General features: G+C 32.3%; 1 protein-coding gene across 3 annotated transcripts in view; it reads left to right on the top strand.

Moving 5' to 3' along the window:
• Window positions 1-228: 228 nt before the first annotated feature.
• loxl4 (lysyl oxidase-like 4) overlaps window positions 229-13,229 on the top strand; it is a 58,374-nt gene continuing 45,373 nt past the window's right edge. For all 3 annotated transcript variants that reach the window (XM_087279698.1, XM_087279697.1, XM_087279696.1), the window contains exons 1-4: window positions 229-790; window positions 2,208-2,519; window positions 6,865-7,190; window positions 9,078-9,292. In XM_087279698.1, the coding sequence (XP_087135824.1) occupies window positions 2,228-2,519; window positions 6,865-7,190; window positions 9,078-9,292 (833 nt within the window). In that variant the 5' untranslated portion in view covers window positions 229-790; window positions 2,208-2,227. The remainder of the gene's footprint in view (window positions 791-2,207; window positions 2,520-6,864; window positions 7,191-9,077; window positions 9,293-13,229) is intronic.

Here is a 13,229-nt window from a genome sequence, read left to right as displayed (position 1 = left end):
TCTTCATGTTTTGTCTTAAATTATGAAAATAGAAATAAATTATGAAATAAACTTGCCCAGTTAACCTAATTAAGTTGCACTTTAAGCCTATGGCTAGTTATACTATCAAGTTTTAAATATGTTTTCTGTAATTACATTTCCAATAAATTTACATATAAATATTAAAAGGCAATGATGTTTAGTCAGATTTTTATATTATATAAGACGGTATTTCGTTATATATTTAACATTTCATTCATTACTATTTTATCTCAATAAATTATGTATGTTTTGTCTTAATAAATCAAATTATGAATATAGATTAAATAATTATATTTCCAATAAAAGTAGATATTAATGCTGAGAGAAATTAAAGTAATTTTTTTTACACTCATAATTTATAATATACTCGCTGAATTTTTTTTATTGTATTTACAATTTTTTTTTTTAAGTAAATGGTGACAAACTATTTATTTGGGTTGGGTAATAGTTTGTAAATCCGCAATAAATAATGTAAAAAAATTTAATAATTTTTTTTTCAGTGCACTGTATTATTATGAGATGCTAATTTATTTTAATTGTATTAAACGTTTTATCTGAGCTCTTATTTTACTATACATGTTCTTTAAGTTACTTTTCATGTTGAGGTGAAGATGGAGCAGTGTGTGGGAGGGATGTGGAAGTGATGGAGGGAGAGAGACGGAGGGGGAGGAGAGCCACACACAGGCACACACACACTGCTGATGTTCAACTCTCTCCTTCATTCATTTTCCTCCAGTCTGTGACTGACGTGACTTACAGCCGGCTGCAGGTGAGCCAAACTTCACTCTTAACTCTTGATTTTATAATTGTATTGATAAACATACTCCTTATCTCCCTCTTTTCTTCCTTTTTATTGCATGCTTCTTTTAAGGTTGATATATATTTGTTCTGTATAAATGTGTCTCATTAGTGAAATGAAATACTATCACATAATTGCTTTGATTGTTTTGTTTCATAAAATCATGATGATGCTGTTTATGAATACACAGACTTTTTGTTTTTTTTATGTATACTGTATGACTTATAGCAAGTTTATTACTAACTTTCCCTTCATCTATTCACATATCCTAATTTAACATAAAAGTTGGGTGAAACTCTCAGAAAGGGCTAAAAGCATGTCTGGATTGTATTTCTCTCTAAAATTTGGCGAGAATTTTTATTTTTTTGTAAACAAAAATTATTTATTTAATTTATTTATTATTATTATTTTATGTATTTTTATTTTATTTATTTTGGATTTGTCTTTTTGATTTATTTATTTTCAATTTTATTATATTTATTTATTTACTTGTTTGTTTTATTTATTTTGCTTTTTGTCTTTATTTTTTATTTTTTTTATTTTTATTTTTCTTATTTTTTTTATTTTGCATTTGTCTTATTTTTTATTGTATATATATTTTATTTATATATTTATTTAATTATTAATATTTGTTTTATTAATTTTGCATTTGTCTTAATTAATTAATTAAATTTTTTATTTAATAATTTTATATTTAATTAAATTAATTAATTTATTTCTTACTTTGCGTTTTCCTTATCTAATTTAATTTTTTTTATTATATATATATATATATATATCTTAATAAAAATATAAATTAAAAAAATCAATCATGATGGTCTTTACACAAAATTATATATATTTTTTCTTTTGGCCAGTTAATAAAAGTCTTCCTGATAATTGTATGTATGCATAATTTTTTTTTAACATTCCCTTTAAAACATTCTTAAATACATACAAAACTTACTAACAAAAATACTTACAAACATAAAAATATATTCAGTGTCAAATATATCCAGATTAAGCTGCAGCCATTTCAATAGCATAATAAAAGCTGTTTCATGTGACATGTTGTGGGTCACCTTATGGGTGCTGCCATTTTGAGATCACATGACCATCTGAATACCAGGTTATTTTAATTCATTTATAAATTTTCCTTCGGCTTAGTCCCTTTATTTATTAGGGGTTGCCACAGCTGAATGAACCGCCAACTTATTCAGCATAAGTTTTACACAGCAGATGTCCTTCCAGCTGCAACCCAGTACTGGGAAACATTCATACACACTCATTCACACACATACACTACGACCAAACCACTGAGCCACCGTGTCACCCTGGTTATCTTAATGATCTAGTTTATTTGACTTATTTCTATGATAACATCAGGCTGTATTATTTTGTCCTCCAGAGCCTCATCGGTGTGCAGTCATGATTCGGGTCTGTCCGCTGTGTATTCTTTTGTTTGCGCTGCTCTTCATGTGTATGGACGCTCGTCCTGGATCATCAGGGCGCTCAAGACGTGCCCCTGCTGCCAAAGTGCGACTGGCAGGCATTGGCCACCAAGAAAACGAGGGACGTGTCGAAGTCTTGCACAACGGGACATGGGGAACTGTATGTGACGACGAGGTCGACATTAAACTGGCTAATGTGGTTTGCAGAGAACTGGGATTTCAAAGCGGCATCACGTGGGCTCACAGTGCCAGATACGGAGAAGGAGAGGGTGAGTTCATTTCATCATCAAAAGGCATTAATTGTACACTCAAAAAAAGTTTGATCTTTGTTCAAACTACTTAAAATAAGCTAAAACAAGAACTTTTTTTAAAAGTTTTTTGGCACAACTTAATTGTTTTATGTTCAATCCACTTAAATTTGTAAAAACTAACAAGCTAACTTAATTCCTTCAAGTTGATCCAACACAAATCTATAGTGTGGAAAAATAACATTCTGATATTATGTTCTCACTTGTTCCAAACATGAATATTGTGTGGTAGATATTTATCAGAATGTCAGTGCTTTTCTTTTCCATAACATAAAAATGAATGACCAAGAGTTGACAGTCTTCAATATGTAGCTTTTTCATTTGTACAGTGGTCCCTCGCCCTAACACGATCCCTCGCAGTTTTGCAGATATTTTTTTGTGCAATTTAAGATTTGCATTGCGTTCTGCGCCCTGATTAGTGCATTGTTTTCTGTGTCTTGATTGGCTTAGACCATTGTCAATCAATCTCCTCCCTGCCGTGTCACCTGTACAGTACAGAATGCGTTCAGCTTGCCAAATTGACATAAATCTTCTATCGCTAGCAGTTTGACTCTAAACTGCTGTACTGTTTGCAAGTTTTCTACCCAACAAACCCCACAATGTCGGCGAAACGTTCTGCACTGGCAAAGGCACGCATGGTAGCACCCAAATAGTGGAGGAAGACACTAACCATTGCACAAAAAATTTGTCTTCTGGACATGCTAAAGGAAGGTAGAAGTGACACGAATGTTTAAACGAGAGAGAAAAGTGCAAAAATGTTTATGCCTGTGTGAGAATAGTGTATAAAGTGTGTAGTGAGGGGTTTTACAGCCTTAAAACATATATGATAATTGTATGATAATAAAGCGGACTGATTTGTGGATTTCACCTATTGTGGGTTATTTTAGAACGTAACTCACAGGATTAACGAGGGACCACTGTACTGTCTTTTTAAGGATTACTGCTCAGGGAACACTCAAAACTTTGAACATTTTCTGTTGACTTTTTTTATTAACGAAAACCTTGCTCTGACTTTTTAATGCCAATGCTCGCTTTTCTGTGTTATATAAACTAAAACTGCTAATTAACAGGTATTTTTTTAATGTCTTTTGTGATTTCATGTTTTTATCAGATATTATATATTTATGCTTTGAATTGCATTTGTGTCCTTGATCTTTCTTCCAACAACTTTTAACCTCAAAAAAGTGACTTATTACCATTTTTAATAGTTTAAAGTGATATATTGTGTGTTAGTGTTGTATATTACACTACAAAAAACCTTGTAATAAACTACCAGTACATTTTCTGTTATTTTACAGACGTATTTCTCTATATATTACTTCTTATGCATTACATTATTTTAAACGACTAAAATGTTAATAAAAGTCACTTTGTTAAACTGTAGATTTGAATTTTCAACATCAAAAGTCGACAGAGCGGAGATCAACATCCCATAATGCAATTCACAATCGTAAATAAACAACAACAACAAAAAAAAAAACACACCTGTGAATCACAAAATACAGAAACTGTTGATTAATACATATTTCTTACAGTGTATAGTTGTTCTTTTGTTGCTTTAATTACTTCTTTTGTCCTTATTTAGGAAATCTCTTCGAAATAAAGTGTCTACCATGTGATTAAATTTACAATAAATAATAAAAAAAAACTTTAGAAAATTATCTGGATGTTTGTTTATAGTTTCACAACCTTCATAGAGCATTTAGAGGTACATTAAAATAGTTCCAGACTGTTCGTACATTATATTTAAATGTAATGTTTCTATAATGTAAAGTAAAAAGTATAATTTTTCCTTAAAGGGATAGTTCACCTAAACGTTGAAAACTCCACACCATTTACTCACACTCAAAATATTCTAAGGGATTTTGGATACCAGCTGCCAATTACATTCATATAGGATCAGATATACACTAGAAGTCAATGTCTGCTGCTTTCAAATAATTCATATTATAGGATATCGGCTGTTGTGTTCAACAGAAGAAAGAAACTAAAACAGGTTTAGAAAACAGTGGAGGGTGAGTACATAATGATATAATTTGAGTTAACTATCACTCATATAACCAAAAAAAAAAAAAAAAAGACAAAAGAGATAGGAACTCTCATTGTTTATGGAAGTGTCCTTTGGTTGAACATTTTTGGGGGAAAATTCTAAACTTTATCCATAGTATCAAAACAGGATATACCCAGATGTCCAAAACTTTGTATTCTAAACATTTTTCCTATTACAAGCACTTTAACTAGTTCAGATTAGAAACTGTTAACTTTCAGTTTATTACATGCAAAACTTATAATAGCTAGTTTTTGGAAAAATGCAGAAAGCCCGCATTTTGGACAATGTTTGCAGGAACTGGCCCGTTGTTTGACTTTAGAAAAATAAATTTTTATAGTGTAGAGAAACCAAAAAAAAAAAACTGTAAAAAAAATTGGGATCCATTTGTAGGATTCCTGAAGGAAGCTGATACAAATCTTTTCTCTGAATAATTTGTATTACCTGCTGTTGATATACCATGGTTATTATATGATGTACCTTTATATTGTATGTGTAAGTACATGCATTTACTTATATGTTTGTATATTTTTATTAATATTTTTATGTATTTCTTGCATTTTTTTCTATTTTTTTGTTTTATTATTTATTTGTTATTATTATTATTATTATTATTATTATTATTATTATTATTATTATTATTATTATTATTATTATTATTTGGTTCTGATTTCTGTTGTACATGTTAAAAGCTACTAAAATCAACAAAGACAGTGTTAAAAAAAGAACTTTCAGATGTAATTAAATTGGAAAGTCAGTTGGTAGTTTTCAACTATAATACTGTATAATGCAAATAAAGCTCTTCCAGTAAGATTAATAGAATATTTGTTTACATTTTTCAGTTTTAATATTATATATTCCACATTTTAGTACGAAGAATGTACTTTTATTAAATAGAAAAACCTACTATCAACACACTGTTCTAAACACTAAATCAAATGAATTACAAAAAGTCAAGACAACAAATATTTTTGTTGTTTCAACTTATTTTAATATTTTAATCAGGTTTCAGATATTACTTTAAATTAATATTTTAATCAGTTTGGTTGACGTAAGTTTAGATGACTAGAAAAGTAAATTTGATTCAACAACAACAAAAAAAGCAAGAATTATTTTTATAAATAATGTTTTTATGTTTTCAGCATGATCAAACAGAATTTTCCCTTAACATTCATACAATCAAGAAATAACGTTCAGAGAACATTCAGATAGAAATGACTGAGAACATTAATTACATATAACGCAAATATTAGCAAAAGCTCTTACAGCAGATTTTCATTACTGCCTGAATCACTGAGGTTTAAGTGTTGAATCTCTGTCATTTTCACATTTAACTGTGGATTATGTGAGTGCAGTTGAGTATGAAGGCGCACTGCTGTTTTAAATAGCTGTTTCTCACTAGTGCAAGTGCACAGAGCTACTGTTCTTTACATCGCCCAAATCGCTCCCTGTAATTTCACTTTAAGGCAGCTATAAAGACAGCCACTAACCCAAAGCATGTATAACACTTAGTTGGCAAGACAACACTGTCATTAAAACTAAAACAAACCCTGCAGACTGCTTCACCAGAGCTCTTTTGTAATGCTTTTGATGGTGACGCTTCTTTCCCATATTAAGTTGTATTGTGTAAGTCTGGCCTGCAGGCTTATTGCTGTGCGCTGATTTATTATGCAAGATTTCTTAAAAAGATACATTTATGGAGCTGATGGTAGTGCCTCACTTAAACGAACAGTTGCAAAAACATTTTTATTTACTCATTCTCATTTAATAATAAACCTTTTAGTTTGGTGAACAGAATAAGATGTAATACTGATTTTCTCATCGAATTCACTTACAAAAAATTCAGACTGATGCTTTTACATTTAAAAATGACATACAATAGCATGAATGTGGTCTATATGACTTCCAAATCTTCTAAAAACATTGATAATACCATAAGAATTTTTACCTTGAAGGTTAACCAACTTGAGAATTGCATTGGGATTCTCGAACAAACCATTGATTCAACTAATTCACTGAAAAGATCTGACTTAAAAGAGCTTTTTCTCTAAATAACTTCTTGAATTTTTGCCTTTTTGTCACACAAAGACTTGAAATGCACTTATATATTCACTTCTAGACATTTAAACATCTAATTCACTTTTTGTGCTGAAGCGAGTCTTGAATAAATGATGACCAAATTCTCATATTTGGCTGAACTTCCTCTTTAAGACACCTGATGATTTATTCATCCTTCTGATGCTTTATAACCCTTTTCAGGCCCCATTTGGATGGATAATGTGAGATGTGAAGGAACGGAGAAAGCTCTGAGAGATTGCAGGTCAAACGGATGGGGCGTTCATGACTGCAAACACTCGGAGGATCTCGGGGTGGTCTGCAGTCCAGAGAGAAGGCTGGATCAAACATATCCTGGAGTCTCCAGAAGAGGGCACACCATCGCACTCAGACCAAACCCAGTCACGTCCAACCGCTGGCAGGACATTTACTCCAACCCGAGGACACCTGCGCATCTCAGACAGGGCAATGGACACTCACAGGATCAAACCAGATGGGATCAGTTATCCAGACAGCAACTTCCTAATCCGGTAAACAGATGTCAGAAATGATTATGATCAACCCTTACTATAATATTTATATTATATAATATTCCTAATGGTATTAATGGTGTTTTCAATAGATTTCCACAACCCCAAATCAGAAAAAGTTGGAACAGTGTGAAAAATGCAAATAATAATAATAATAAAAAAGGAGCAATTTCCAAATTTACTTTGACTTCCATTTCGTTGCAGACAATATGAACACAAAATATTTCATGTTTTGTCTGGTCAACTTCATTTCATATGTAAATATACATCCTTTCCTGTCATTCAGACCTGCCACACATTACAAAAAAAAGTTGGGACTGGAGCAATTTATGGCTAGTAATCAGGTAAATTGGTTCAATAATGATGTAATTTGAAACAGGCGATGTTAACAGGTGATTGTAGTTATGATTTAGAAAAGCAGCATCCAAGAAAGGTCTAGTCCTAAGATGGGCTGAGGATTGCTAGTTTGCCAACAAATACCAAGAAAATGTTTGAATACATTGTTCCTCAAAGCAAAATAGGAGGACATTTGTGCATTTTACTTTTAATGGTGCATAACATATTTAAAAGTTTTAAGGAATCTGGAGGAATTTCAGTGCATAAAAGTTCAGGCTAAATGACCATGACCTCGCAAGCTGAACAACCGCAAGCTGAACAACCATGATCTCCTATGCCTCAGGTGGCACTGCATAAAGAATCATCATTCATCTATAAGCGACATCATTACATGAGCTCAGGATTACTTTAACAAACCAGTTTAAACTGTACTTTGCCAAATGGAATCCCTATGTTAACAGTGTCCAGAAGCACTGTCGACTTCTCTGGGCTCGGAGGCATCCGGTATGAACGATCACAGTGGAAATGTGCGCTGTGGTCAGATTAATCAGCATTTCAGGTATTTTTTTTAGGGAGAAATGGACGTATTTCAACAAGACAAGTACTGAGTGCGGAAGATGAGGATACAAGTACTTGACTGGCCTGCCTGCAGTCCTGACCTATTTCCAATAGAGAAAGCGCACAATGCAACAACCCCGTACTGTTGCTCACCTTAAGACACAATTACACCTGAAACACTTCATCACTTGGTGTCTTCAATTCCTAAACATCTTTTAAGTGTTTTGAAAAGGAATGGCAACATTACAAACTGGTAAATAATGTACTGTTCAAACTTTTTGGAAGTGTGTCGCAAGAACCAAAATTGGAATAAGTGTTTATTTAAAAAGTAATTAAATAAATAAACGTCATGAGGAACACATTAAATGGCTGGTGATCCTTGGCCCTTCTTTGCTCCTAAAGGACTAGACCTTTCTGGGATGCTGCTTTTGTATAAATCATAATTAGTTACGGTGGTTCATTCCGCTGTGGCGTCCCCAGATTAATAAAGGGACTAAGCCGACAAGAAAACGAATGAATGAAGAATTAGTCACCTGTTGACATCACATCATTATTGAACCAATTTACCTGATTACTAGCCATAAATTTCTCCTGTCCCAACTTGTTTTGTAATGTGTGGCAGGTCTGAATGACAGGAAAGGATGTATATTTACAAATGAAATGAAGTTAACCAGACAAAACATGAAATATTTTGTGTTCATATTGTCTGCAATGAAATACAGGTCAAAGTAAATTCGGAAATCACTTCTTCCTTTTGTTTATTTGAGTTTTCCATACTGTCCCAACCTTTTTTCATTTAGGTTTGCATATATAATCAGTTTATAACCTGAATTGATAGTACTGCATGGCTTTGAAGACTTGAAATGTAGCACATGAGTAGAGTTTTGCATGTTTTTGGATGCTTTCACAGTACTTTTTTTGCATTCCATGTTAAATTCAAGATTTTTCCCTCTCCAAAAGCAGCTAATGACAAAATGTTGGGTTTTCTTCTAGTCTGCCAGTCGGGTAAGGATTGAAGAAGTCCGTCTCAAGCCAGTCCTCATGGTTACAAAGCGCCGTGCCCTCATCACTGAGGGTGTGGTGGAAGTAAAGCATGCTGGGAGATGGAGACAGGTGTGTGATAAAGGCTGGAGTCTGAACAGCAGCAGAGTCGTGTGTGGGATGCTTGGCTTTCCTGACGCGGAGCAGCCCAACATGAACACCTACAAGTGAGTCCTGCATGTCTGATGAGAAACACAGCATGTGCACTGGCAGCAGATTCTGAGGTTTTGGTCCTGAGATAATTAGCATTATATTAAAACCCAGCGTTTTGTGCTAATTCACTGTTATTGGCTGATGCAAGTTTTGTTTAATTTCATTGTGTTAGTGCAGGGCTTTCCAGACTGTTGACTAACAGCATAAAATCTTCTCCAGACTGCAGCTTATTCTGGCCAAAAACTTCCCACTTGGATAGAAAAAAAGACTGTCTGGTTGACTTTGTAGCAGAACTGTGCAATTAAATACAGTTTTGTTTTCACATTCTTTTTAAGGAAGGGTACATAAGGACTTTGTGTGTGTGTTTTTGAAAGAAACACCAAGACACCATTTTATGTGATCAATAATACAGTCACAAAAAGTGAAGTATTGTGAATTTAAATAGCTGGATTCTGTTTGAATATATTTTGAATGTGACCTTTCTGAAAAAACATTTTTTCGTCAACTGCATAAGCAAATCTTGAATTTATTGAATTGAATATTTAGTGTGAAAATGGCAAAAATGATACTGTATAACTATCAAAAACATGCTAAATTAATTTATTTCTCTTAATAAATTTTTAGTGTGGCATGTTCCCATTAAAACATGTTTGATATGTATTTTATTATATTTAATTAGGATTTTATTGTTAGTTAAGAATATATTTATATATGTTGTTACAATATTCATTTACTGTCGACTTTGATTAATAAAAAATGCTGAATATATCATTTTCTTTAAAACAAATATGACTCGTAAATAAGGGCCAGATAAATCTGCAGACTTTTTTTTCTATTTTTGTGCAGAATTTTTTAAAAATCTGCGGATTTATGCGGAATGAATTTAGGAGTATCACAACTAAAACCTTAATATATGAAATAAAAAGTAATACCTGTTTAACTTGTATTCAATGTTTACAATGCAAATCCAATTAGATCCACTTTGTTTGGTAAACAAAGCAAGTCTCTCATATATCAACTAAAAGACAGAAAATATTCCTTTACAATCTATATTGTAAATAAATCATATAAATATTTTCATATTAGTCAATAATATGGCTGCAAATTATTTAAAAACAATTTATTAAAAATACATTAATATTATTAAAATACATTTTTATATTATTAAAAAATATTTAATGCACTACCTGACAAAAGTCTTGTCGCCTATGCAAGTTTTTGGATCAACAAATAGTAACCTGACTTCTATTTGATCATTTGTTGTCAGAAGTGGCTTAAATAAAAGGCAAAGGCCTCTACATTACACTTATTTTACCAAAATAAAATATGTTCATGTCTTAATTTTTAATTATTTAATTAGGACAGTAATGACTTTGCTTATACAAATGTCTTGACTCTGAACAGAAATAATGTACGGTATAGAATATAAAGTCATGGTGCAGTGGAAACAGAATGAATATTGTGTCTGACTCCCATAAGATTGGAGGACTGCATCAATACATCTCTGCAATGACTCAAATAACTTAATAAAGTCATCTGGAATGACAAAGAAAGTGTTCTTGCAGGGCTCTCAGAGTTCATCAAGATTCTTTGGATTCATCTTCAATGCCTCCTCCATCTTACCCCAGACATGCTCAATAATGTTCATGTCTGGTGACTTGGCTGGCCAATACTGTAGTACCTTGACCTTCTTTGCTTTCTGGAACTTTGACGTGAAGGCTGAAGTTTGAGATGGAGCGCTATCCTGCTGAAGAATCTGCCGTCTCTTGTGGTTTGTAAAGTAATGGGCAGCACAAATGTCTTAATTCCTCAGGCTGTTGATGTTGCCATCCACTCTGCAGATCTCGCACAGGCCCCTATACTATACTTTTCCTTCAACAAACTTGCCTGATTTCTGTGAGAATCTTGGGTCCATGTGGGTTTCAAAAGGTCTTCTGCAGTATTTGTGATGATTTGGATGCAGTTCAACAGATAAATTATCAGAAATATCAACCTTCTGACACTTTTCCAAATGATCATCTAGAAGTTTAGTTATTAATTGCTGCTCTTACTTCTGGGATCGATGACAAGACTTTTGTCAGGGTGTGTATTTTAATTAATATAATAAATATATTAAGTCCCTCATGCTTACAACATTTAATTTAATCAAATAAAACAATAAAAACAGTAATTTTGAGCAAGATATTTAAATATATATATATATATATATATATATATATATATATATATATATATATATATATATATATATATATATATATATATATATATTTTTTTTTTTATATATATATATATATATATATATATTAGTCCAGAGATGGTTTAAATTTAAAATAATTGCAATTATTTCAGATAAAAACAGTTTGACAAAGGATCTTGTCTTTTTCTTCATTGCGTTTTTCTTTTCATTCATTGGTTTTGTATTCTTGATGGACCACACAGGATGTAGTGATAACACGTCAGAGTGAAAGTAAGATATAATGATGATATTCTAGACAAAGTTCATGTCTAAGTGCAGAAAGATGTTTGTCTCTTCGTGTGGTGGAAATGAAAGATTCAGCTCCTCTGTTAGCTGAAAAGGCACGTCTGTTACCCTTATCTTCATTCTCCAGGCACCTTTCACAAACCTAAGCACTTAACCAATGATTAAAAGATCTTTCAGTTCTACTGATGCTATCGAGACCCCAGCGTTTCTGAAATGAACAGTCTGTTCTGAACGCTTAGGTCCAAGTGAAAAGTCTAATATCCTTGCTGATTGCTATTGGAAAGGGACATCTGTTTAAAGCCTTCAAAGTGTCTGTAGTTAGAGAAAGGGTTTCAGGTTTGTTTAATGATTTTATTGAGACTGCCAACCTTGACTTTCTCCAACCTCCTCAAAGATAGTTTCTCTGAACTGTGTATCATACTGTCGCAGTGTTGTCTTTCTTGGTCAGCTCTTTTAAATACAGATGAAGTCAAAACCATTAGCCCTTTTGGAGAAAGTCTTATTAGTTTTATTTTGACTAGAATAAAAGCAGTTTTTAATTTATTTTAAACCAATTCATGGTCAATATTATTAGCTCCCTTAAGCAATATTTTTATTAGATTGTCTACAGAACAAACCATTGTTATACAATGATTTGCCTAATTGTCTTAACTTGCCTAATTAACCTAGTTAAGCCTTTAAATGTCACTTTAAGCTGTATTGAAGAGTCTTGAAAAACATCTAGTCAAATATTTTTTACTGTCATCATGGCAAAGATAAAATAAATCGGTTATTAGAAATAAGTTTTTTTTAAACCATTATGTTTAGAAATGTGTGTGTTCTGCAAGAGAAATCAGAGGAAAATATAATAATAATTCTGGCTTCAGCCGTGTGTAAAAAGCAGATTACTGTTGACTTTTGCTTGTAGGACATTCATAAAGATTGCGTGCTGTGTCTTAAAGAGAATATTCATTGAACTTACAGTGAAAATGGCAGCAGATTCTTCTTGTGTTTTTGCAGGGTCAGGATGCAGGATAAGCATATTTCAAAAGCTTTTACCGGTTTTTTTTTTTTTTTTTGGGAGCAATTTTGTGCTCATATTTGTGAGCTTATAAGCATATATGCACAATTAGTGTCTGTCTGTCCCTTCTTATTTTCTCTGCTATAATATTTGTCTGTATACTTATTCAACCTACCCATTTATCTTACCATCTACTGTACATTATCTAGCTTGCTACTTATTTTCTTCCCTCTCCTATACTAACCCTCTAGGTGAAAGGGATTGTTCACTCAATAATGCTGTCATTAAACACAAAACAATATATTTTGGAGAATGCTGGAAACCAGTTGTTGACTTCTGTAGTATTGATTTTTGACCATGGAAGTCAGTGTTTACATGTTTTCAGCTTTTTTTCAGCCAAAAATGTTAGGTATTATATTTGAGGTACAAATGTGGTGCCTTTATGTACATATGTGTACCTTTTGAA

This window comes from Danio rerio, chromosome 13 (assembly GCF_052040795.2).
Source record: "Danio rerio strain M-AB ecotype USA chromosome 13, GRCz13ab, whole genome shotgun sequence".
NCBI lineage: Eukaryota > Metazoa > Chordata > Actinopteri > Cypriniformes > Danionidae > Danio > Danio rerio.
This window is presented reverse-complemented; position numbering and strand designations above follow the sequence as displayed.